Source organism: Pantherophis guttatus, chromosome 7 (assembly GCF_059756535.1).
Source record: "Pantherophis guttatus breed Tessera chromosome 7, ASM5975653v1, whole genome shotgun sequence".
In the NCBI taxonomy this organism is placed as follows: Eukaryota; Metazoa; Chordata; class Lepidosauria; order Squamata; family Colubridae; genus Pantherophis; species Pantherophis guttatus.
In genome coordinates, this window is record NC_142069.1 from 43865511 (window position 1) to 43891792 (window position 26282).

Sequence of the window (26282 nt, forward strand, 5' to 3'; positions counted from 1 at the left end):
GCATAATGCTTGTGCAATGGGACAGGGACTCAAAATTCCATGATATTTGAAATTACAGCAATTTTACTTCTCCCTCCCATCCAAAACCTCTCATAATAACATATCAAAGAAAAAGAAGAAAGTCAGGCTGCCCTTGAAAAGCACCTTTGGGAATCTCACAATAATATCTAAGTATTCTGAAATCCCTTATCCCTATTAAGTGAAGAGAGATTTCTTTTCACATCTCATGAGATTTGGAGTCTTATCAATGTTCAGCTGTTTTTATTTTTTAAATGGCTTAATAATAATAAAGGTTGCTATTGACATCTATTGGCAATATATTATTGACCTCTGATGTAATGCAGTGTTACAGTGGGAGCAAAACCTATTTTGTAAGACTTCTTGAGAAAATACAAATGATAAAAAAGCAAGGTTGCAGAAACTACTTGAATAAATAATTTTTTAAAGAAGATAACAGCTACTGTTGAGTTTGCTTTAGCAAGCAAGAAGCTCTTCACCTTCTTGCAGTGAAGAGTTAATTTTAGTAGCTTCCTGTGAGAGAATGAATGTAACAGGCTCCTTTCTCAAATATCTACCTAAACAGTGGTTAACAGATGAAATATCTAAGCAATTAAAATTAATCAATAGAAGCTTAAAAATATCAAACAAAAAAACCCAGCAACAATATAAAGTAGATTAACTGAAGGAACAGAGTGACAAAAAAAATCCAAGTATCATTTCCATTATGTTATAATCATAAATGTTAGTAATTTTAAAATGCTACCAAAATTAAAACTCATTCTGGATAATAGATGAATTTCCCTCAGATGATAAACTGTATTTCAATGCATTCTGTAGGTTCATTTCTTCCAACAGGAATAGCATGTGATTCAAAAAGTGCTCTGCAGTCAGGCTATTTCACTGGACTATATTGTGGATAAGTAAAAAGACTATTTATATTCATTAAAAGTTGGCAAGCCCCATATTTCAAACCAATAGTCCAGACACAAAGACACCACTTAAAATTGGTCCTGCCATTTACTGTTTTAAAGGCAGTTCTGAAATGAAATGATCTGTATAAATCTGAAAGACACGGAAGTTTAGGAAAAGAACACACTGACAATCTATTTGCAAGTATCAATGATGTTTCTTCCTTAAGTTCTTGATATCCCGTAAACAATTTTCTGATATGTATTTTCCAGGAGTATACATTCAGTATAATGCAAATGTGACAGTTATCAATATACTATAGTATAAATATATATAAAATAAGTGTGTGCACATGCACACATATACATACATACATACATACATACATACATACATACATACATACATTTAATTCTTACCATTTGAGATTGGCTTCGAGGACAACCATTGATATCTTCAACTTTTTCATTTGCTAAAAGAAAGCAGTGAATTTTTTTAAAAAAAAGTCATGTCTGAGAATAGGCAACAAGACAAGATGAGACAAAGCAAATAGGCACACAAGTATTTTGCACATACTGAACTTTGCTCTCAGCAGGCTGAAATGTACAATAACAGTCTTTCTTGTTAGCGGCAGTTCCTTCCCTCATGCAAAGGGAAAGTGCAGAGAACATTGCTGCTAATTCTCCAGACCCTGCCAAATGCCTGCTGACATGAAATCTTCCACAATTGTTTTTGTGGGATCAAGATACAGTTTCAAGTCATCTCAGAAAGTATAAACCGCTCCAGTTAATAAAATGCACACATTGGAGACACATGGCTTAATGAAGCATTCACTTTAGTCTGCCAAGTGTGTGAAACACAGTCCTTGGGCTATAAAGGGGATGAACCACATACAAATAGATTCAGACAAATCCTTATCAAAATTTCTGAACATTTAAAAAAATTAGAAGTATTGCCTCTATTTCTGAAAATAAGTATAGAGAAGAGAAATAAAGAGACTGAATCATAACTATCTAATGTTCATCTCTCACAACACTTAGTTCTAGTTCTGTTGTATTTTATATCCTAACCCAGATGTCAGCTCTCAGATTATGCATGGGACTTACCAATAATCTGAATGATTTCTGCTAGTAGAACTCCATCTGCAATGTCCTGTTGCAAATCTTTGATCAGCCGTTTGTGGCCAGATTTTGCTAGATAATGATTAGCCCAGTCAGTGTAAATCTGCAGAGTAGAGAGAAGGGAAACAGGAAAAGAGGGAGAGAAAGAGAGAGAAACAATAACATTTAGAAAGACTTGTGTTGGCTTACATGTGAGTAGACTCTATAAAGCACATTCCAATTTAAGGAGTCACTACCAAAACTTGAATGGTTTTTACTTTTTTTAATCAGCCTCTGTGCCATTTTTCTGCATTTTAACCTTGAATGATTCATTTTATTATACAATGAAACATCACTATCATTGTGATCAGGAAAAAAGCCCCTTCAGGAATGCCAAGAAAATTCTTGTCATAAATCACTTTCAGTCTGATCTGAGACTTACACTGGAAGCACTGCATGTAATGTTTTTACTTTTTTCATTTTGCTTCTTGTGTTTATTTTCATAAGAACCATGTGCAAACAGTTGTACCAGCATTTTCTAGGGAAACAAACATTTTATCCATACAGAGTATGCAAACAAGTGTAAGATGTACAGTGCCTTACATATCTTGGTTCTGCAAATGCCTTTGCTTCCTGGAAGCAAATAGCAATCTATACACCTATAAGTAATCATTTTGGTTCACAATTCCTCAGAAATAAAGTGGATTAGAGTAAACCAGATAAATCCATCAAACCGTTTAAAAATTAAAACTATATACTAAATTACAAACATGAAAACCATACAGTAGCAGCATGACAACAAAAGACAGAAACAAGCTAAATGACACAGTAGCAGAAGTTCAGCCAAAAGTCTTGGCAAGGAGCTCTTTAGCTAACACCAAAAGCTAACTAAACTTAGTGCCAACTGTAATAGGACTACACCAGCCAGACTTTAGCAGTAAGGCAACCTGGAGAGGTGCCCTCAGAGAGGAGAAAGTCTTTAAATTAATTGCTTTCTTGTCCCACAAATAAACTAGGAAGTCATCAATACCCACAATCACTGAAAAGATAGCTGGACAGAAATGTGAGAATGGCTTGTCATAAAGACTAGTGGAAGCTGCTTAACTAAATACCAATATTCATAAGAAATATACAAATATGGTTCGTAGGCCCATGTACAACTTCCTATTTAAATAAAATCATGTTCAATCTAAATGTCAAAGTCAAATCCCAACAATAATGTTTTCCTGAACATTCAAAACCCGCCCCCCTGCAATTTCAAATCGACAAGATATTTGCATTATGTAACTGTTTCCAAATTCCAAAGAATATTAACTTTAGAATGCTTCAATATTCTGTTTTGTGTATTTGTACTGAATTTATTTTTAATATGTTTTATTTTGAATTCTTGTCTGTGACCATAGTGAACTCTGTCTATACCTCCCATCCCAATAATATAACTAGTCATTCAGAAATGCATAATTAGCTTAAACTGACTATGTTAGAAATGGGTATTTAATGCAGTTAATTAAATTTTCATTGTTGGCTGCTTAGATGACTTTTGTAACCTTCCAATAACTTGGGTGACTTTGCTCTTTCATGGAAAAGAAGCTACTACAAAGCTACTAGGTTACTAGAAAACAGCAATGAAAATAAATCAGTGGATTGGCCAAAATTCACTTTGATTTTTTAGCCAAACTACCATATGTTTCACACTGTAAGACACACAAAAAAGTGGGTGGAAATGTCTGTGCATCTTATAGAGTGAATATTGTGGCAGGGGGGTGGGGGCTTGGTGCAGCAGTGGCATTTGCCACCACCGCCTGTCACCACTGTTGCCTATCACTGCTGCTGCTATTCGCCACCGCTGGGGAACACTGGAGCCTTCGCTGCCCAGCAGCTGATCGGTGGTTGGATCGGCCTCCCATAATACCGTTGATCAGCTGTTCTACCTGCTGATCACCGCTGCCATTCACCACCACCGCTGCCAATCACCACCGCTTGCCACTGACAAACAGCAGCAGCGGTGATAGGCAGCAGTGGTGAATGGTATTGATAGGCAGGGGTGACGATCAGCGGTGATAGGTGGCTAGAACAGCTGATTAGTGGTATTCCAGGAGGCTGATCCAACCACCAATCATCTGCTTGGCAGCAAAGGCTCCAGCATCCCGCAGCAGCGGCAAACGGCTGTAGCGGTGACAGGTGGCGGTGGCAAATACCACTGCTGCACCAACCCCCTCAAAATTTGCTCAATAAGAAGAATAGAATAGAATAGAATAGAATAGAATAGAATAGAATAGAATAGAATTCTATTTTATTCTATTGTGTGATTGGACACACAAGGAATTTGTCTCCAGTGCATAAGCTCACAATGCATATATAAACAGTAAATAATAAATCATAGATCACAAATCATAATTACAAGTTACAAACAGCAATTGATAAATCATAAGAAGACAGTAGGAAAGATGAGAGGATGAGAAAAGATGAGAAATGAGATAATGCTGTGAGAATTATGTGTTTAGCAGAGTGATGGCATGGGAGAAAAAACTAGCTTTGTGTCTACTTGTTTTGGCATGCAATGCTCTATTGCAGCATCCTGAGGGGAGAAGTTAAAGTAGATTGTGCTCAGGATGTGAGGGGTCTGTAGATATTTACTCTGCCCTCTTCCTGGTTCATGCAGTATACAGATTGTCAATGGAAGGCAGGCTGGTTGTGATTCTTTTTTATGCAGTCCTAACTATCTGTTAAAATTTGTACCTGTCCTGTTTGGTTGCTGTACCAAATCAGACAGTTGTTGAGATACAAATGACAGACTAAATAATTCCTCTGTAGACTATATCAGCAGATCCTTGGGCAATATTTCTAACTTTGGCATTCTGGTCTCCATTTACAAGCAGCACATCTAGCTTGCATGTTCTGCTGAAACTGAGAAACTGCTGGTGATCCCCAGTCACCAGCATTTGAATGGATATGGAACAGAGGCTCATTGGCACTGCTATGGAATAATTTCCCATGAGAAATTATGTTGGCCCTTGTAGTTTTGGCTGTCTGGAAACTTTTGAAAATAAAGTTGCTCCATAGAGTCTAGGGTGAATGATAGGATGTCTATGTGTGATTTATGATCTGGAATTACTGAGGTCAGGATTTTGTTTATTGTTTTATTTTAGGTTTTATCATGGATGTTTTACTTTCAGTGCTCCCCCTCCCCCTTGTAATTACTGTGGGATGCTAAGAGAATGTTTGGATTGTGACAGATATAAATTTCATAAGGAAATCTCTAAAATGTCCTATTCTGAAGCAATTTCAAAAGTGATAAGGCATGTTTGTGTAAGGCATTTGGGGGAAAAAAGTCACACAACTGTTGGTTCCCGTAAGAGTTCATTTGCTTTGTTACTTGCCTTACATTTCAATGTTTTGAAATGTCTATGGAGGGCTGTAAAAATTACACATACAAAAAAGTCACAATGTTGAAATAATGGCTTCTATTATAGAACTCTTACTATACAGACAGAGCAACGATGAGTACATTGGCAGCTTGAACAAGAGAAACACACTGGCAGTTTGGAAAGGACATAAAGTGAACCAGAGGTGACTTTTAGAAAAAAAGAAACATTGCTGTCAGATAAGAATTATGACAGTGGTTGTGTGCCTTCTTGTTTCAAGAAAAACACAAGGTTTTGGTCATCTTAAAAAAATAAAGTATTTTAGCATAAACTTACATGGAGTAAAATTCAATTACAGTGAATGAACACCGGGACAAAAACAGCAACAAAATTATATACCAATCTTGCAAACTTTGCATAATGAACTGCATTCACTAAAATCTTAGTCCCATGTAAGATACACAGAACCAAATGAACACATACAGTGAGTTAACATTTACCCTTTTCAGAAACAGGCTTCTGTTTTATTTACTACTTGTAGAACAAGGTCTCAAATAAAGTGAAATATAGTAAACAATTGGCTGGACTAAGAACATAAGTCAAAGAAAGACCATCAATAGTGTTGTCTCAAGATTTCACACAATGGCTCACAACATGTATATTTATAGCAACTTTTAAAATTTCCCTTGGACAATGTTTTTGAATTTAACTTCATATTTTCTTAGCAACAGGAATTAAAACAGGGAGGAGTAAGCTGTTCTGAGCTTCCCTGAATTAAATTATACATTGTCCAAATAAAGATTCAATAATGCTTAAGGTTCTGGGCTGGCAGAACAGAGACCCAACTTCATGTTTATTCTGAGCCATGGAAGTTCACTGGGTGATTAATTGGTTCATTGGTTTGTTGGTTGGTTTAAAAGATTTATATGGCTACCCATATTAAGTAACTCCGGGTGGCTTACAATCACAAGTTATTTAGGACCAGTCATTGTGTCACAACCCAACTGTGTATCAAGCAAATCATAGCTTAGCAGACGTCAATTACTAACTAATCAGAACTGAGGACTGTTGGATCCAGATATCCTTATTTTTGTAAGATTCTATCCCTGAATAACTTGTGAGGAGACCAGTTGTTAAGCAGTACAGCTTTACGTTTGAACTTGCAAACATTTGCATTTCTCAAGATTTGCTATCATTTGATTGTCCTTAGATTTGGATAATAGTATCTCTGCCTCTCAGTAATTTAAGCATGGGTTTGTATTTCGGATGTCACCTGAATCAAAAGTAACAATTTTTCATTCTGCATTGTGATTTTAATTGGTGTTAATTTATTTTATGATTATTCGCCATCCAGAATCACCTGTTTGAGATGGGAGGCCATACAAATTGAATACATAAAAATAAATAAGTAAATTGGAGTTCTTAGTGACTTTCATAATTTAACATATAACCCGTGTCCAAGACTATAAAATATGTTGCTTCTTTCTATGCTTTACTAATTCATTCATACAAAATATGGTACTTATAATAGCTTGTGCAGTTTGAAAAAAGCACTTGTTTAAGTCATCCATGCCTCTTATACATACTTCAAATATTTCACTGTTGACTTTCATTGCTGCTGTCATTTGCATTCCAGATGTGGTAGTTGTTTAATAAGTATCTTCCATTCTGGCTTCTATTTTAAAACAGAACTATCAGTAGCAACAGCTGATAATTGCCTAATGCTTTTAAGTTACAGTTTTATATTTCAGATTCCAGTTATAGTGTAGGAAATAATAGGGCAAAGCAAAGTGAGAACATGGCTTTGTGAATTCCAGTGAGCTCTTCTACTATTCTATTTTGAAATAAATTCCTTGCAAGCCAATACATAAATAAACTCATGTGCACTCCTACATCTAGCATGCAAATAATAGGAACAATGATGCAGATACAGGAATTTAGTAAAACCATTATGAATTTGTTAGAATGCCAACTGCTGTGTGAGACCGGGCCTGAACAGAAATTGCTGAGAAGCAAAGCATGGGGCCTTTATCAGTTTCCCATACACATTTCATTTACACTTTGATATGAAACACTTTATAAAAACAGAAAGACTCTATTAAATGTCACTTCTACAGAAAAACATTCAGAGTATTAGTCACTGACAACTGTCAGGACGGAGTCATCACTGAACTTTGTGGATGTATCTCACTGACTGAACTCCGTAACCAACTATCACATTGCTCATTTCCTTAGAGAGATCTTTCTCCTCATCTATATTCTCCATTAAACAACAGCTTTGACCACAAATTGCTTACATTGTCTATGGCCAAATTTATCTGTTAAAATAATCTCAACAAGATGACAGTATAAGAGTATGTTCTGCATTTGTGAAGCCCCCGCAAGACGCAAAGCTTAATGACTTGCATTGTTAAGTACTATATAAGTCAAAATTATTTGTGCAAAGAAGTAATTTCTCAATACATTTGACATCTATCATTTTTAAACTATTTTTAATTCTATTGTAAAATAACAAAAGAAAAGTATACTATTTTTGAAACTCAAATATTAATATAAATTTTGCACCATAAATCTGGAATATGAGAGGATGTAAACAACATAATTATTTAATTTATATACCAGAAGCCTCCTCACTCCCATCATGGAAATGGCAATTTTAAAGAACGTCTCTCTTATGTTTAGACTAAAAGAAAAAAAAAATCTCTATTTTATGTGAATTTTTCTGAATCTGTGTAATAATCTCATTCTTCAATATAGATCTTCAGTTCATGACTCTTTTTGAGATGAACATTTTTTTTCTTTAAGTGAAACAGTCACTAAGCATCATGACCATGCTGCTTAGCAGTGGCAGTTCTGGCAGCCCTAGACGCAGTGGTTAGGCCAGGACTATGTGGTTGTTAGGCAAGGATTTCACATTTCTCCTGCCCTAAGTGAATGGTGTCTTCTTCAGCTCAGGCCCCCCATAAACCTCTCCCTTATCTCTTCCCTTTTGGCTACCCTTCACTTTGCCAATACCCCTACTGCCCCCTGCCATTGCCACTTCCGCTGTCTTCTTCCTCCTGTTGCCAACTGGGATCCAGGTGCTAGGCAATGAGCAGGGTGAGTACTGCAGGATAGCAAAGCAATACTTCTCCTGTTGAAGAGAGCTTGTTGAACCTGGTTAGGGAGAGGCAACAGGACAGAGCCAGTAGTGTGGACAGAGTAGCCCTGTGCAAGGAGCAATAACCTAAAGACTGTAGAGAGTGAAGCAGGATAGGATGGGGAGGCTGGAGAAGGGCAGAAGCAGCTCTTTGGATGAAGAGGTAGTCTGATTTTACCCATTTGCAATAGCTTTTCCTGTAAACCAGGGGTGTCAAATTCAAGGCCCGGGGGCCCAATCCAGCCCACAGGGTGCTTAGATCTGACCCTTGGGGCTGCCCTGGAAACAGCAAAGGACTGGCCCTCAGTGCCCCTGCCAGGAAACCAGAACTCCGTTTTCACTGGCAGATGGTTGCAGAAGGCCATCACAGCAAAAAATGGATCTCAGGAGCCATTTACTCTGGCAGAGCGCTCGGGCCACAACAGATGCCCCCGACACAAGTGATGTCGAGTCTGCCATGCCCACTCGCCCCCCCCCCAGGTCAAACACAACCCAGATGCGGCCCTCAATGAAATCAAGTTTGACATCCCTGCTGTAGACCCATCTTTAATGGAGAATCACTATTTACTTATAAATAGGCCACGTGAATTTTGTTTGGTTGCATACATCTAGGGATTCCTATAAGACTTTTCAGCTAACACAAAGGTGCCTGAGAAAGATCATTGTGCAATAATCAGAATTACAATAATGTAGCACTGCTCTGCTTCATCAGTGATTCAGCCTTTTGAGGTAGGCCAGGTCAAGGAAGAGACAACACAAGAATTTCAGGAATGTTACTGTACTGTTGTAAAATGTAATAACAGAATCTTGAAAGAGTACCTGTGTATTCCCACTTATACCAAACAAAATGAAACAATAGTTGTTGTTGTTGTTGTTGTTGTTGTTGTTGTTGTTGCTATTGCTTTGAAAATGACTTGTTTTAGAGATCAAAACTGGAATAAACTACCAACAATAAAATATCCTATACCAATTTCTCTGAATATAATATACTTAGAGTAAATTTAATTATTCCTCTATTGAACTTTCCATTATTGCATATCTGTTACAGTATTCAATTTCTGCAGCATTTAATCATACAATCCTTACTTGTTTCCAAGTTATATTTCAATAATAGTTTATAAATTAAAGGCAAGTAGTATAGTAGATACACATAAGTTGTTTTTTTTTTTAATTCTGTAAAATCTCAATATTCCCCCTTGTTTCTGCAATTATTTTTGTGATATTCTACTTACTTGAACATACTGAAAGCAATTAGGTAACTAGACCACTGTGAAATATGACTCTCAAAAGATTTTATACTTGTGTTATCTATAATTAAGACTTGCAAACTGAACCATTTGCTGTTTTTCCACTGAACTCACTTTCACATCTTTCTTTTTAATAGAAATAGGCATGTAATAATTAAGTCAGCTTATTAAAAAGAAGAAAAGTTTTTTTTTCTGTTTCCAAATATTCAGTATAATCGTCATAAGAAGAAGAAAAGTTTTTTTGTTCTGTTTCCAAATATTCAGTATAATCGTCATTATTGCATTATTAATTGTTTATTCAAATAGAAATAGAACGCTGCCTGGTAGTCATGCCCCTTCCAAAAGGTAAGAGCCAAATGGAGATAAAGTGCTACTTAAAAGTTGGTGAACTTTTACATTTTCAATGCTTGTTTGTTTGTTTGTTTGTTTGTTTAGTTTCTATAGCCATCCATCTCAGTTAATGACTCTATGAGGCTTACAATTCAGAATATATATTATAATTAAAAATTTTAAAAAGCATTTTAAAACAATAAAAACAGTAAAAAAAACATTAAAACCAGTTAAAAAAAATTAAAACATCCAATTCAAGGTGCACAAGAGCAAAATATTTAGCCTGTTGGCAATATAACCAGGAAACACTATTTATTTCTGCATCAATATGACCTAAAACACTATCTGTTTGTAATAGACTATGAGAAAAAACTTAAGACACAGGAGGAAGAGCCACTTCCTAGAAAACAATTTCAAGAGAGAAATCTGAATGAAAAGCAAGAATGGGAGTTAAGAAAGATTGACAGAAAGGATGGGTCCTAGATCATAAAGATTGAGGAGCAGAGGTGGGTTTCAGCAGGTTCTGACCAGTTCTGGAGAACCGGTAGCAGAAATTTTGAGTAGTTCGGAGAACTGGTAGTAAAATTCTGACTGGCCCCACTCCCATCTATTTTCTGCCTCCCAAAAAAGGTTGCCCCTTTCCTAAATTAGGAAGTATAAAATGAAACTATTTGTTCATTCATTTGACCTTGTTTTAAGTTGCCTTATATCATTTTTCCAAAACTTACATCTGAGCTCAAGTTTCCTTTTTGATGTTCAAATTCTGTTATCAATAAAGTTAAATCCTGGATTTATATATATTTATAATCTTGGAGATGCTCTTAGTACAATTTGTGTTAGATCTAGAACACTGGTCTCTGGGCTCAACTAGACTGTAAAGACTGTTGGTGTTTCTCTTTGGTTTAAATCATGAAGAAAAAAAAAACAATTTGGGTGTATTTGGGCATGTTTCTTAGGCCTGACTGTTGTGGTCCGCCAGCAGCCTGAGGAGCTGGCAGCAGAGTCGGACAGTGAGGAGGCTGAGGAGGAACATGGGCCAGTCCTGGAGTGTGGGGAAGACTTGGACGTGGGCTCTGCGTCAGAGGCAGAGATGGGGCCAGGGCCATCTGGGAGTTATGTGCGGACTCTGGAGCCTCCAGAGTCAGACACAGAGATACAGAGATACAGAGAAACAGTGGGAGCTTGTTCCTAGTGCGCACATGCGCAGAGCTGCCAGAAGGCAGGAACAGTTAAAACAAAAGGGACGACTCAGGAGTAAGGCTTGGAGATTATTGGCCCCTCCCATAAAACATAAAGGAAGAGCAAAGGCACATGGGCCTTTGCAGGAAGCAACGTTGTGGATGGTTTGGTTTGTACTTTGAAGCTCCGTTTTTGATTCAGTGTTTCCATGTGGCCTTGCCAAGATAATTGCCAATTAGGTTTTTGGCAGTGTGTCAAAGAAGATAAAGGTGGGTGGTTCCCAGTCTTATCCGAAGGACTGTGGCAGACTTCTGTTGGACTATTTATAAACTCTGGGTGATTCAGTATGTGCTGTGAATGAAAGGAATTCACAGCCGTTAAAATAAAAAAAGGGGGGTTTGGGGACTAATTGTATGCTTTTTACTATATCAGAAAGCCTATGTCAGAACTCCTGGAACAACTTCTGCCTTTCTTCCAATCCTACAAACAACCATGAAGGATATATTGATAAATATTAGAGACAGTGATTACATATGTCCCAAAATGGATTCCAACCTCCAATGTTTTGAGAATTGAAATAACAACAAAAAATTATCTAAGTGTACACAGAGAATAGTCAGAGGGTTTTGTGATTTTAGGATTTGCTTAAAAACCTTTAGATCCTTGATCCGTCCCATAGTGTTCTCTCACCATCCTTTTTTTGGGGGGGAACAGGAGAGGTGGTTGGAATTTTCCAGCTTTGGAAAATGACATTGGGAAGATAGAATAGAGGATCAAGGACTGGATTTTGCCCTACAGAGTTGGTGACATATTCTTGATATCAGTGAGCAGAAACTGTATAGTCCTGTGATGCTTGTTATGCATGTTAGAAAGCTCTAATAAGCTTGTAACTCAAGGATAATTTTATTACATATCCATGTTAATTTTAAACACCAACTAGATGTCTTATTTATATTTCATGGAATCAAACAAAAAATTCATTTAATTAAATGAAGGCTAGAGTCCTATGCATCCCACTAGGGAGTTTATGTCTGAGTAAATGTACATAGTTGGGAATGAATACTATATAAAATAATATAGTCAATTGGCAAAAATAAATGTAATATTCCTGAGCTCGAGTCAATTATTTAAGATCAAATGCTTCCTAGGTCTATGGCAGCTTAAAATAATTTCAGATCATAGGAATTGTTGAATTGTTTGGCTCTGTCACTTGTCACTAATCCATAGCATCAAAGCTTTTTGTGATGGTTGACCCTGAACTAAGTGGAAAGAAGAGACAAGAAGGAGAAGTGTGTTAGATAAAAAGTTGTTAGTCTTACATTTTATTTAACAGACTATATCATAATTCAAGAGGGACCATGTCTTCTATAATTGAAAATTTTCATTCTATACTATATTCCATTTAAGTACAAGGTAATTAAGTGAAAACTAATGGTCTATTTGTAATATAGCATTCATGAACTATATTGGGAATTAAAAAATAGTGTTTATATCTGTACCCAACACAAAGAATTGTTGCAAGATTTTCATTCGTGAAAAAGAATTGTATTAAATTGATTTATTTTCAAATTGGATACAAATGAATACTCCTGGTAGCATAAGCATACCATCATGAAGGAAGGAGGAAACATGCATTCATGAAAGAGAATGAGCAAATATAAACTGGGAGATAAAGAAAATGAAAATATTGAGAAAATATTGATTGTTCTTAGGAGTGTAACTTGGTCCCTAAACAGGCATCATGCCCAGGGCCTTTCCAATGCTCGATAGTGTACAGGCACTGCTAAAATCTCATCTTTACATCATTTTTAATATTCTTGTCTCATTCTGCATGTGGCTATTTTTCTGATTTTCCTCTTATAAATTCATGGCAAAAATAAGCAATCGGGACAGTAAAAAATAGTATCATACATACTTATATACTTATATGTACACTGAGAGCATATACACCGAGACAAATTCCTTGTGTGTCCAATCACACTTGGCCAATAAAAAAATATATTTAATTTAGGCTTTAGTTTTTTAAAAAAACTAAAAACTGCCCTGACAGGATGCATGGATGGATGGATGGATGGATGGATGGATGGATGGATGGATGGATGGATGAGACAGAGAAAGAGAGAGAGAAAATATATTATTCTACTGCATGCTCTGCAATACAGGAGTTCTCTATCCATTGGCTACGTCCAGATAAATTGAACTGATCCTCATAATAGGTAAGTCTATCGTGGTGACTGAGTATTATAATCCAGTGAAATTAGAGGAAAGTGGTATAGACAATAAGTGTTTTATTCTATTATTCAGAAAGGAGAAGGATTATTTTCTTTGCACTCTGTTCACCACATTAGAAAACTCAGATTAATCTTTTTTATTTTGCAGGTCTAGCAAAGCACCACAAGAAGGAGCTAGATCATTATCTGTAGCTGAAAAAACTCAAGAAGCTGATAGCTGAGAATTCCCAATTTTGTGTGGATATAAATAATGACTCTTCAGGCAATGACACATCACACAACTGTTAACTGTGATATTGCGTGTCAGAAGTAAAAAGCTAAAAGGGGGGAAGGAAAGAATACTAGCTGTCAAACTGATCTTAAGCAGAGATATGCTGTGATTAACTGGTCATTTAAAAATATATAAAACAGATTGGCTTTAGTCAAGATCCAGCATTCCCTTGGAACAATAACTAAGCAGTTTCTGATAAAGACTCATTCCAGTTGACATACAACATAGACATTTTACACTTGGGATCATTGTGGTAGAAGATGAATGTTTCTTATTGTAAAACAATGACTATACACTCAATCTTTAACTTGTTAAATAAACTGAGAAAAAAAACTATTGTTGGCAATGTGTCATATGGAGTTCTAAAGCTCTTATAAATCCAAGATTAACCATTTTGAAGAGATTGTAGAAACTGGTTTCAATTGTATACATTTTTGTCTTCCCCAAAGTTGATAAATACATAAATCTACACACACACATGCACACAAAACACTGATTAAGAAGTCATAAATAGCAATCACATTATGGTGCATCTAATAACCATGTGGGATTGGCGATGGCAACCCGAACTGCCCCAACTGTTATCACTTAGTGACAGAGTTGCTGCCCTAATTACCATTGTTAAGTGAGGACTACATGTAAAGAATCTTCATGTTTTCACTAGGAGCTTCCTGTATTTTATGCTCCAATTAGACATTATAATATCTAATATCAGATGGACAACCGAGAGCTCTCTGGATTCAGTTCTACAATGCACAAATGCTTTTGCATCAACCATGCTGATTGGCACTGAAGATCACTGAAGCCCAAATCATCTAAAGGCACCAAGTTTTCTGAAGTCACCAGGAGGTGACAATAATCTAAAAGAATTAAAACTTTCCTATTAAATATCTATAACATTCCTAATTTTTCTCCCGATTAACACACAAAGTTGTTCTTGGGATTAATACACTACTATATAGTGTATTAATCCCAAGAGCCTTGGTGGCACAGCAGACTAAAGTGCTGTTAAGTAGCACCAGCTGCCTGCAATTACTGCAAATTCAAATCTCACCAGGCTCAAGGTTGACTCAGCCTTCCATCCTTTCGAGGTAGGTAAAATGAAGACCCGGATTGTGGGAGCAATAAACTGACTTTGTATAAAAAAGAACACCGCTTGGGGGGGGGGCGAAAGCCCTACTAAGCAGGTATATACAAAAGTATGAAGGCTATTGCTTAAATGCATTGTAAGACGCCCTGAGTCTCCGGAGAAGGGCGGATATAAGTTCAATCAATCAATCAATCAATCAATCAATCAATCAATATTGCAGTAATAAACCAATCATATTTTTGTGTCTAACAGACACACATTTTGTGTCTCCAATTTTCTATTCTATACATCAGATGAAAAATTTAAAATTCAGCCTTGTTTCCGACTGCATTCCTTTTACATTTTGCAGAATTAAAACATGCAATTGTTTTAATGTCTCTTCTTTTATTCTATTATTTTGTATGGAAAGAAGTCCAGATTCAAGGTATATTACACACTGCTACAGTTCCATACACAAGTTTCTCTCTGTTGGGTATTTAATTACCAAACAGTTTCCACGTATAGTAAAAGAAAGTTGCCCATTCTCACTACACACCATTCTGCCTTCTTGAATAAAACAGATGTTTTTTTTTTAATGTACTATGTCCATTCTTGCCTTAAGCAACTGCTCAGTAAATGGCTTTTTGTTTTTAAAACTAGTTATACCACCGTGAAATTGTGGTACTTACACCATTTGATGTAAAGAAAAAAAACAAATATACAAGATATGCTCCCTTCCCACCTCAAAACTAGTGCTTGCTGTGAATTCAGCCCTGAAGCAAAAGAACCACCAGATTCTATAGTCAATTAAGTTACAATCATGAAACCAAGCTACTGAGTCAACTTTAGCTATAGTTTTTTTTTTATTGAAAAAGTTTTCAAATACAAATTTTTCCCCCTTTTTTTCCCCCTCTCCCTCCCCCTCCCTAACCCCCCCTCCCCACCCATCTCCCCCTGTGACTTCTTCATAACAAAAAAAAACCTAATTCCTAACAGATTACTTACTCCCTCCTCTAGATATTGACCTTTACTTACTAAAAATATTATTAATATTATAACATCCCCCTTTATCCATACATTTCAGAAAAGAGAAAAGAAAGGGGAAAAAAAAGACACTATACTATGACATTATAGAATAACTTCTCCACTTTAAAACTATACGATAAGTCCTACTTTAACATTTAATCTTCTATATATATTACTATAACATTTCAAAGCGGCCTTCCCCATAAAATCTAGTTTAACATTTATTCCACTCTATCCATTTCCTCCACTCCCCTAAATATAACACTTAAAAATCCCTTTTCTTAGACTAATCAATCTACTAACTAGCTTATTCACCCACTATCATGCAAAATTGCCATACACAACATTTCTTAACATCTTTGATTCACTGCCCACACTACTTAAAAATATATGTCTATATTTTCCATTAAATCTAAATTAAAAAAAAAGAAAAGACAATGACTTTAAATTTATAATCCATATAGTATCTTCTTTGAGGTCTTTCCACTGGATTGGTAGAACCGACATCCATAATCGGGTAACATAGCTTACTGGTGCAACAGTTTATTCAGGATCTTCAATCATATCTGCCCCCATCAGTAGTAAATATCTTCTTATATGTATAAAAGTAAAAACAACCACCCGAGTGACATTATAATTATATTCCATATAGTAATAATTGTGGGTTTCATCAGGATTATTAATTCCCATCATCGTAGTGGGTAACAACCCGATCTTCTGCATGCCCCAGCATAATTCTCTTGCCTTGTGATTCAAGATAATATAATATGTTTATCAACACAAAAAGAAATTCCAAAATGGATAATTCAAATCCATCAGTTTAAGGCTCATTTCACGTCCCCAGATTACGGCCATGCAGAGATCTGCCACAAACCTCAGGATGATATTAACCAATACGTCGCCTCTTCTGTGTTTACACATAATCGTTCATATTTTAAAATCACTGGCTTCACTGTTGCTTGATTTAGAAATTTCTATTTCTATGCCACCTATTTCTTTTTTTCTTTTCTTTTTGTGGGTTCGGTTTCCGTCCTGGTTCCCTTTCTACAAAATATATATCATCTGGTCGGTTTTTATTCTGCTTTGTAGATTGGTCTTGTTGGTTTTGCTTTTGTATCTCATATTTCTTTTTTATCCCTTGTATATCCCCTAATTGGTTTCCATGTTTATCCTTGCCTTGATAAGTCATCACATTAAGATTAGATGCCTCTTCTCTCAAATTTGTAGATAGTCCAGCTGGGGTATCCAATAAATCCAAAGGCAATTCATCTGGTACAGTCTCTGTAATTCGATATTTTATCTTTATTTCCGGCTCCTTCTGCTTATCCTGTATTATACCTGGAGATGTTAAGTTCATTTTCAACCTATTTTGATAAAATTCTTCTGCTCTTTCAACAGTATTTAGCTGATATCTTTCTCCTTGGTATCTAAATATAATACCAACTGGGGCGTCCCACCTGTAGGAGATATTTCTCTTTTTTAACTCATTCACCAGAAAACCAAATTTCTTCCTTTCCATCAATATCTTAGGTGGGAGTTCCTTGTAAATCCAAATCTTTCTTCCATACAATTGCAAATTAGAATTGAAGGAATTTTGAACGATATTATTTCTAATTTCCTTATCTGTAAAATAAATCACCACATCTCTAGGCAATTGCCTATGCTTGGCAATCCAGGAGTTAATTCGATAAACTCTGTCGATCCTACAAAACACTTCGTCAGGTTGAACCTTTAGAATCCCAGCTAGAAATTCAGAAGATATTTTCCTTAAATCATCTCTATTATTTTCCTGCAAACCTCTTAATCTTATCGCATATTCTGTAAAATTATATTGTACCATTAAAATCTCTTTTTCAATCTTCTGTTGCAGATTTTCTGCATTACCACACTTTTGATCAGCATTCATTTTAGGTTTTTCTTCTAAGCTATTATCCTGAATGTTTATCAAATCATTTTCAATTTTTTGGATTCTATTGTCCAATTTATCTTGAGTTCCTTCCATTTTAGACTCTAGTACATTAGTATTTGTGTCCAACCGCATCATAAATTCTGTAAAACCATTAGCCATTTTTGAGAATTTTTTCTCCAAAAAATCAAACTTAGATTTCACCAATTCTTTAATTTCCTGCTTAAATTTTTCAAATTGCTGATTCACAATCTCCTCCCTTCTTTCAATCTCTTCTATAAAAAATTCTATTATATTAAAATCAGGTTTCTCAGACTGAAGAGTTAAGACTTGTTCCTTTAAGTTGCTGGTGGGGGAATCCCCCCCCTTCTTGTTTATCTGACTTTATGAGTCTCAGTGCCATGTTTCCGCCCAGGCAGGCTTTGTTAAAAAAAAAGCAAGAAAGACTTCTTTCCAATCAACAACAATATCAGGTCTCCAAGGGAGAAAAAAAGAGAAAAAAAACACAGGAGCGAAGTTTTGTCTACAAATGTAGCCAGTGGTATTTATTCCGCTACATTGTAGTAATAAAAAACGGAAGGACTTTCCCTTTCAGCCTCTCCTCCAGCCGACGCCATTTTAAAAGGCTTTTTTTTTCCTCTTTCTTTTCCTCCTCTCTCTTAAGTAATTTCTTTTAAAAATTCAGTAAAATACTTGCGGTTCAGTATTACAGGTCCAGCTCACATTTTCTTTGAGTAGTCTGTTAAATTTACAGGCTCGCTTTTGACGCCTGGCTCTGCATCAGCAGAGGTCTCCCAAAGCCCGGAGCAGCGGCTGGGGATACGGGGCATCTCATCCGCTCCGTCCCAAAAGTAAAAAAAAAACTTTTGGGACTCCGCAGAGAGTTCTACCCACCCCTGCCGGCTCTATCTCCGTTTCCTCATGGAAACGGAGTTTTTTCGAGCCGCCATTCCGTTGTGAAGGCAGCTCTGACAGGCGATGGAAGCTGACGATCCCAAAGGAACGTCTGGCAGCGACAAGCAGCAAACCGGAAGTCAACTTTAGCTATAGTTTTTGATAGACATAAAAACCTGTGCTTATCTCAAAATTTAATAGAGTACTTATGTTTTGGAATATATTCTTATTATCAGACAAAAAATATATTAGAACAATAAAACTCATTTTAAGGCCAAGTTGGGGAAAGGGTGTCAGTTAATGCTAGATGTCTTATAGTGCCAGAATTGTATACGTAACATTTATGTAGTTTTACACTATTTATGCACATTTTTGAAAATGGTATATAATAAACATACATTGAGTGAACTTTTTGAACACTGTCTCGATTGATTTGCTAAACAACAGAATTCAAAATGTTCTTACTATATCCAAAGGTTATTGACTTGTGTATCCATAACACCGAGGCTTTACTAATTTTGCATTTTTAGAGTATATAACTGTTAGAAAATGGAACAACTACCATATGTAGTACTGCCTTTTCCTATACTAGAGGTCTTCAAAACTGTTTGAATGGTCCTCTGTCAAAGATGCTACAGCGGATTCTACAATATATTAAATATTTATTTATTTATTTATTTATTTAGATTTATACGCCGCCCTTTCTCCGAGAGGACTCAGGGTGGCTCACAACAATAAAACAGAAAAATAAAACAAAAACTCTGGGTTAAAAGTTACACATAAAATCCCTAAAATCAATTAAAATCCATTTTAAAAAACCCCATCAGTCCAGGCGGGCCAGGCGAAATAGCCATGTTTTTAGTTCACGGCGGAAAGAGCGAAGGTTGGGGGCCATCCGGAGCTCCAGGGGGGGCTGATTCCAGAGGGTAGGTGCGCCCTCAGAGAAGGCCCGCTCCCTAGGGGTCGCCAGCCGACATTGTCTGGCCGACGGCACCCTGAGTAGGCCCTCTCTGTGGGAACGCACCGGGTGATGGGGAGCTGTTGCTGGCCGCAGAAGGTCTGCCAAATACCCCGGTCCTAAGCCATGTAGGGCTTTATATGTAATCACCAGCACCTTGAATCTCACATGGAGGGCAACCGGTAACCAATGCAGGTCACGCAGGAGGGGTGTAACATGAGAGCGTCAGGACACTCCCATCACTACCTGCGCGGCTGCATTCTGCACCAGCTGAAGCCTCCGGGTGGTCTTCAGGGGCAACCCCATGTAGAGAGCGTTGCAGTAATCAATCCGGGAGGTGACCAGCGCATGAGTGATCGTGCATAGGGCATCTTGGTCCAGGTAGGGGCGCAACTGGCACACCAGACGAATCTGGGCAAATGCCCCCCTGGTCACAGTCATAACATGATCTTCCAGAGACAACCGTGAATCCAGGAGGATGCCTAAGTTGCGCACCCTGTCAACAGGGGGCAACACCTCACCCCCTATAACCAGCGGTGGAGCATCCCCATGGAACCGAGATGCCGGTACCCACAGCCACTCTGTCTTGGCAGGATTGAGCCGAAGCCTGTTCCTTCCCATCCAGAGCCACACCACTTCCAAGCACCAGGACATCACATCGAGGGCATCGCTGGGCTGATTCGGGGTGGATAGAAAAAGTTGGGTATCATCAGCATACTGATGATACCCCACCCCAAAACCATGGATGATCTCCCCCAGTGGCTTCATATAGATGTTGAACAAAAGGGGAGAGAGAACCGACTCCTGGGGCACCCCACATGTAAGGGGCCTTGGGGCCGACCTCTGTCCCCCCGCCAACACTGATTGCGAATAACCTGTGAGGTAGGATGAGAACCACTGTAAAACAGTGCTTCCCACCCCTAATCCCTCGAGGCGTTGCAGTAGGATACCATGGTCGATGGTATCAAAAGCCGCCAAGAGATCTAACAGGACCAGGACAGAGGAATGTCTCCTGTCCCGAGCCCTCCAGAGATCGTCAAGCAGCGCGACCAATGCCATCTCCGTGCTGTACCTGGGCCTGAAACCCAACTGGTATGGGTCCAGGTATACTGCTTCCTCCAGGGCCAACGGGAGCTGATGTGCTACCATGCTCTCTCAACAACCTTCGCAATAAAGCGAAGGTTGGAGTCAGGATGAAAGTTGTTCAAGATAGCTAGATCCAAGGCAGGTTTCTTGAGGAGGGGTCTCACCACCGCCTCCTTCAAGGCAGCAGGCAAGCTCCCCTCACCCAAGGAAGCAGTGATCACTGCCTGGATCCAATCACGTGTAACCTCCCGAGCCAAATAAACAAGCCAGGAGGGACACGGGTCCAACAAACACGTGGTGGTACTCAGCTTCCCCATGATCCTGTCCACTTCCTCGGGAGTAACAGGATCGAACTCGTCCCAGATAACCAGACCTGTCGTCACCCCCTCAACCGACCCTGCCCAGTCAGAGTCCAGCCCGTCCCGAATCTGAGCGATCTTGTCCAGCAGATGTTGACTATACTGCTTGGCCCTCCCCCGCATAGAGTCATCCCCCATTCCCTGATTCAGAAGGGAGTGGGACACCCTAAACAGGGCGGCCGGGCGATTATCTGCGGACGCGATGAGGACAGAGAAGTAAAGGCGCTTCGCTGCCTCCATCTCCACTAGATAAGATCGCGTAAAGGATTTTAACTGTGCTCGGTTAGACTCGGAACGGCTGGATCTCCAACAGCTCTCTAGGCCTCTCCTCTGCCGCTTCATCTCCCAGAGCTCCCCAGTAAACCAAGGGGCCAACCAGTATCTGCGTTGGGTCAGAGGCCACAAAGGTACAACCCGGTCGAGAGCCCCGGCGGCCACCTTTTCCCAGGCATCCACCAGAGTCTCGACCGGAGCGTGGGAAAGAGAGACAGGTATAGTCCCAAGCTCCGTCTGGAGCCGCTCAGGGTCCATCAGGTGCCTGGGATGGAACCAGGTGGTTGGTCCTGCATCCCAGCGGCATGGGGCGGCATAATGGAAGTCCAGCCGAAGAAGATAATGATCGGTCCATGACAGGGGGTACATACTTGGTATACCCTCACCGAACTCACTACGCCACTGCTCTGAGATAAAAATGAGATCAGGTGTGTGTCCCCCCACATGAGTCGGGCCCTGAATTACCTGAGTCAGATCCATGGCTGCCATGGAAGCCATTAACTCCAGGGCTGCCCCTGACGCCCCACCCAGGGAAGGCAGGTTAAAGTCCCCCAGAACAATGAGTCTGGGAAACTCAACCACCAGCCCCGATAGGGCATCCAGCAGCCCGGGCAGGGCTGTTGATACACAGCTGGGAGATAGGTACGTAATCAACAGGCCCACTGCCCTTAAGGACCCCATCTCATGAGTAGGGACTCACACCCGTCCATCTGGGGAGCAGTGACCTCCTGCAGACTATGGACCTCCCTAATAACAACAGCCACCCCCCCACCCCTCCCCTGGGTCCTCGGCTGGTGTAGCATCCGAAAACATGGCGGGCAAAGTTCAGTCAGAGGGACACCTCCCTCCGAGCCCAGCCAGGTCTCTGTAATGCAAGCCAGCCATATTGCAAGAGATTGGACTAAATAACATCCAGCTTTATTATTTTATTTGTCAAATTTAATAATATATTTGTAATAAAACTGTTTTTGCTCAATTTACTTAGATAAATGCAAATGTCAGGTTAATATGTTGAATGCAATGATATTTGTCTTTTGACATAGGCTAGATCAAAAAACAGGCCCCACACTCAACTAAGGTAACTCTTCTTCCTTCAAAGTATAATAATAAAATTTTGAAAGTCCTGCAGAGATTTTTCTCTCTTGACTCTTATACTAAGAGAATCAAGGCAGGGCAATCTTGAGTTTCTTCTTCATTCCCTCCTCCCTTTCAGGGCTAAATTGGTGTTAATCAGATGACTATTGAACGCCTTCTTCAAGGCCATTTTCATACAGCTATACAAGTAGTGACATTCTGCTAGAGGCTGCAGTTCTTAAGAGAAACATAATATAGCATACAAGAGTAAATAAGATTTCAATCAAACAATTGTCTGCTATCAGACAAGGAGAAAGTTTTGCATAATAGGTCACTCAAGATATTCCACTGCTTATGGTCTACTATTGAAGTTAAACTCTAAATGTAAACCATGTTAAAGCTCTGGAACCTTTGTGGCAATACTTTTCAAGTGGTTATTAATTTGTAATATGACGGTTTGAAGTGTTGTTTGGATAGGAAATAGTTCACTCATAACTTTCAGTTTTGGCAGCAAACGTTTGGAATCCTTTGATAAAATCCATACTTTATATCTATTGCTATTTTATACAATGGTAAAAGATTTCTAAATTATTCCAACCCAAATAAATCGGCATTATTTATCTTACATGTATCATTCTCTATTCTGTGAATTCTGAGAACAAAGTAACAATCCTAAAGCAGTGTCCTATTAACAGACATAAATTTTCTGACTATACTACTGATCCTTTTCTTAACCTCAATTTCCTTTCAAAAACAGTGACAGCTCAGCACCAAGAGCTGATATCCTGGTAAGTATTCCAAATTTTTATTATGGTTATTTTAATAATATTTTAATAATATTATGGTAAAGTATTTTAATATTTGAAACTATATACCGTGTTTCCCCAAAAATAAGATCAGGTATTCTAATTTTTTTTGGACCAAAAGATCTACTGGGTCTTATTTTTGGGGATGCCTTATTTTGTAGCTGCCCACCCACTCCCTCCCACCATCTGTAACAGTTTACAGGGCTTCCCAGGGCAGACATACTTTTCTTCCAGCATAGACTGGAAGCTTTGCCTGCTTGCAAATAGGGTGCTTTGAAACGGAGCGATTAGGGGGCAAAACACTTTCCAGATGAAAAGTGTTTGGGTGCCTATGGGGTGCTTGGTAATACAGTGATTCACTCTGTTCCCAAGTGCCCCATAGATGCACAAACACTTTTCACCTAGATAGCGAAATGACGGAGACTGGAAGTTTAGTCTGCTTGCAAATAGGATGGTTTGAAATGGAGTAATTAGCTCCATTTCAAAGAGCCCTATCTGCAAGCAGACGAAACTTCATCTCCCTCTGGGTGAAAAGTGTTTGGGCACCTGGGGCACTTGGGAATAGAGTGATTTGCTCCATTCCCAAGCACTCCAAAGGTGCCCAGTCTCCCTATGGGCAAAAAGTGCACAGCAGAGCCAGGCAAAGGTAGAGGCATGGGGTGGGGGGGAGGCAGGCAATCCAACACATTGTCTACTCTGTCCCACCATCTCTCAGCTTGCCTGCAGCTGTGCCGCACCAGGCACCCGTGCAGGGCATCAGGATTATCAGCATATCCCCACCGTGCCTCTGTCTCAGCCTGCTGCTGGTGCCACATTGCAAGCCTCCCACGAGCCGCTCATGAGCCAGGCAACCGTGCAGCACATCCAGATCATCTGTTTCCTCTCCATCGCCTCTCCATCCATACTTGGACTTTTCTGTGCTGTGCCAAGAGCCTGGCAGACTGCAGCTGCTGCTGGACACTGTTGCCTCACATCGCCACCTCTTGTACTGGTCATGCCCATCTCCCCGGGCTTATTTTTGGAGTAGAGCTTATATTAGGTCCACCCCAAAAATTCAAACACTTATTTATTTTTAAATCATTTATTGATCTATTTAAAGCATCTATTATTAGAATCAGACTTCACAAAACTAAGCCAACATGATACTTATCCTGACAACATATAGACTACCTTGTTCTTATGACAGGTAGACTTCTGCAGAGCTTCACTAAGCATGATAAACACAGGGTGCATACTAGGCACTATTTATACAAAAAAGAAACACTGGTTGTCAAAAGATATGTTAAGAAATATCAAAAATTACCAAGTGAAATAATCCTATAGGTACAAAAGTCTAAGATAAGATATACTTTGGTGTTTATTGGGCATATAGCTATATATAAATTTGAAAAGTTCACATGACAGCACAACTATATACAAATAAACTATTTGTCCTAGCATAAATATCTTGCTTTTTTCACGTAAGTAAAATTGCATTCATGTCCCAATAAAGCCCCTTGGACAATATAGATAGAATGCGAAATTACAGTATGCGAAAAACTAACCAACAATCCCATCTCTGTTTGCACCTAAGGGAAATTACTTACCTGCTTTTATCATTTGAAGCTAATTAGTAGCTTCCTATTTTGTTAAATGTGACAAAATACTGCTTGAGATTTCTCTCTACAAATGAGATTGTACTAATTTGGTTGCACCAGATCAAGAAAAGATGAAAGAATTACACCAATGGGGGAAAAATATGGTTTCTACATACAGTTCCAAAATATAGCCTGGAGTAGCCTTACCCTGGTTTGTGCTCTCCCAATGTGCTACAACTGCATGGCTAGAAGGGAAAGCCAACTGAACAGAATTCTATGAATTGAGCAGGATGGGAAGGCTACTGGAGGATTACAGCTAAATCAAGCTGAAGACTTCTTGCTACTTGCTGGGACAATACAGTGGAGTAATTTGGTTGCTTGCATGGGTTCCCTATCACATTGTGAACAGTTCGTTTCCATATGAATAGTGTAATCAGCTTTTAATTGCATGTAGAATGGCTTACAGTGCTTTGTTTCTTAACTTGGGAGGTCTGATACTACAACATTACAAGACTTCTAAGCAACTGAACTAATGAAGCAGAACTATTCATGTCAGTTAAAACAACTCCCCCTTCTCATTCACAAACAGTATATTTTAAATGGATGCCTGTGGCAAACAGCATAACCAATTGCAAGGCATGTTTTATGTTAGGAACTTTGTTAAATTATAAAAGCACTCATTTCAATTTTTGTGCATGCAAAAATTGTACATTACAGGTTTATAAAAGACAAAAATCAACCATAAAATAAGATCATTGGTTTTGTTCTGCAAGATTAACATATAAATTACATGTGGAAACATTCATACATCTCCCAGGAAGGATTAGACTCTTTGTTAAATTATTAAAAACACTCAGGGTTTCAATTTTTATGTATATTAAGGTGATCTTAAATTTAATTAATTCCATAGATTTTTTTCTGTAGTAAAGAAATTTCTAACTTGCATTTTTAGATGTATGCTTTTTCTCCCTGAGTCTTCAAGGAAGAAAAAAATTTATACTCAAAATTAAAAGCTGCAATTAGGAATAGATGTGCAAAAATGTAAATATTTTCGATGTGTATGATAATAACATAAATTAGAGGCCAATGTAAAATGATGAACTGCTGTGAAATACATTCATTCACATGCCACACCTCTATAAATTTATGTAATCCTGCATAGGCACAGGATTGTATTACTACTTGATCTTACTTTACATGCATGCACAGTTAAAAGAAAAACATTTGCAGCTTCCCAGCATGTGTGCCATTGCAAAGACATGCATTTATGCATTAAATTGCACTCCAGCATGTCATGTTGGTTTGTTTTTTTTAAAATCAACATACATTCTGCATAGACGTCTTTCTTCTCTCAAACTCAAACTATTTCATGAATGAGGTGTTTTAAAATGGTGAGGGACCAATTCTTATTTTTACAAATCAGATAAAGGTTGGCTCTGGTAAGAAAGCAGATAATAGTCACACATAAATAGGTGAGTATCTA

The 26282-nt window shown here is 38.3% G+C and overlaps 1 protein-coding gene across 3 annotated transcripts in view; it reads right to left on the minus strand.

The window, feature by feature from the left end:
- The window catches only part of NAV3 (neuron navigator 3), a 218772-nt gene that overhangs the window by 161179 nt on the left and 31311 nt on the right, over positions 1 to 26282 (minus strand). For all 3 annotated transcript variants that reach the window (XM_034402974.2, XM_034402973.2, XM_087874078.1), the window contains exons 2-3: positions 2016 to 2133; positions 1329 to 1381 (exon numbers count right to left, since the gene is read on the minus strand). In XM_034402974.2, coding sequence (XP_034258865.2) covers positions 1329 to 1381; positions 2016 to 2133 — 171 coding nt within the window. The remainder of the gene's footprint in view (positions 1 to 1328; positions 1382 to 2015; positions 2134 to 26282) is intronic.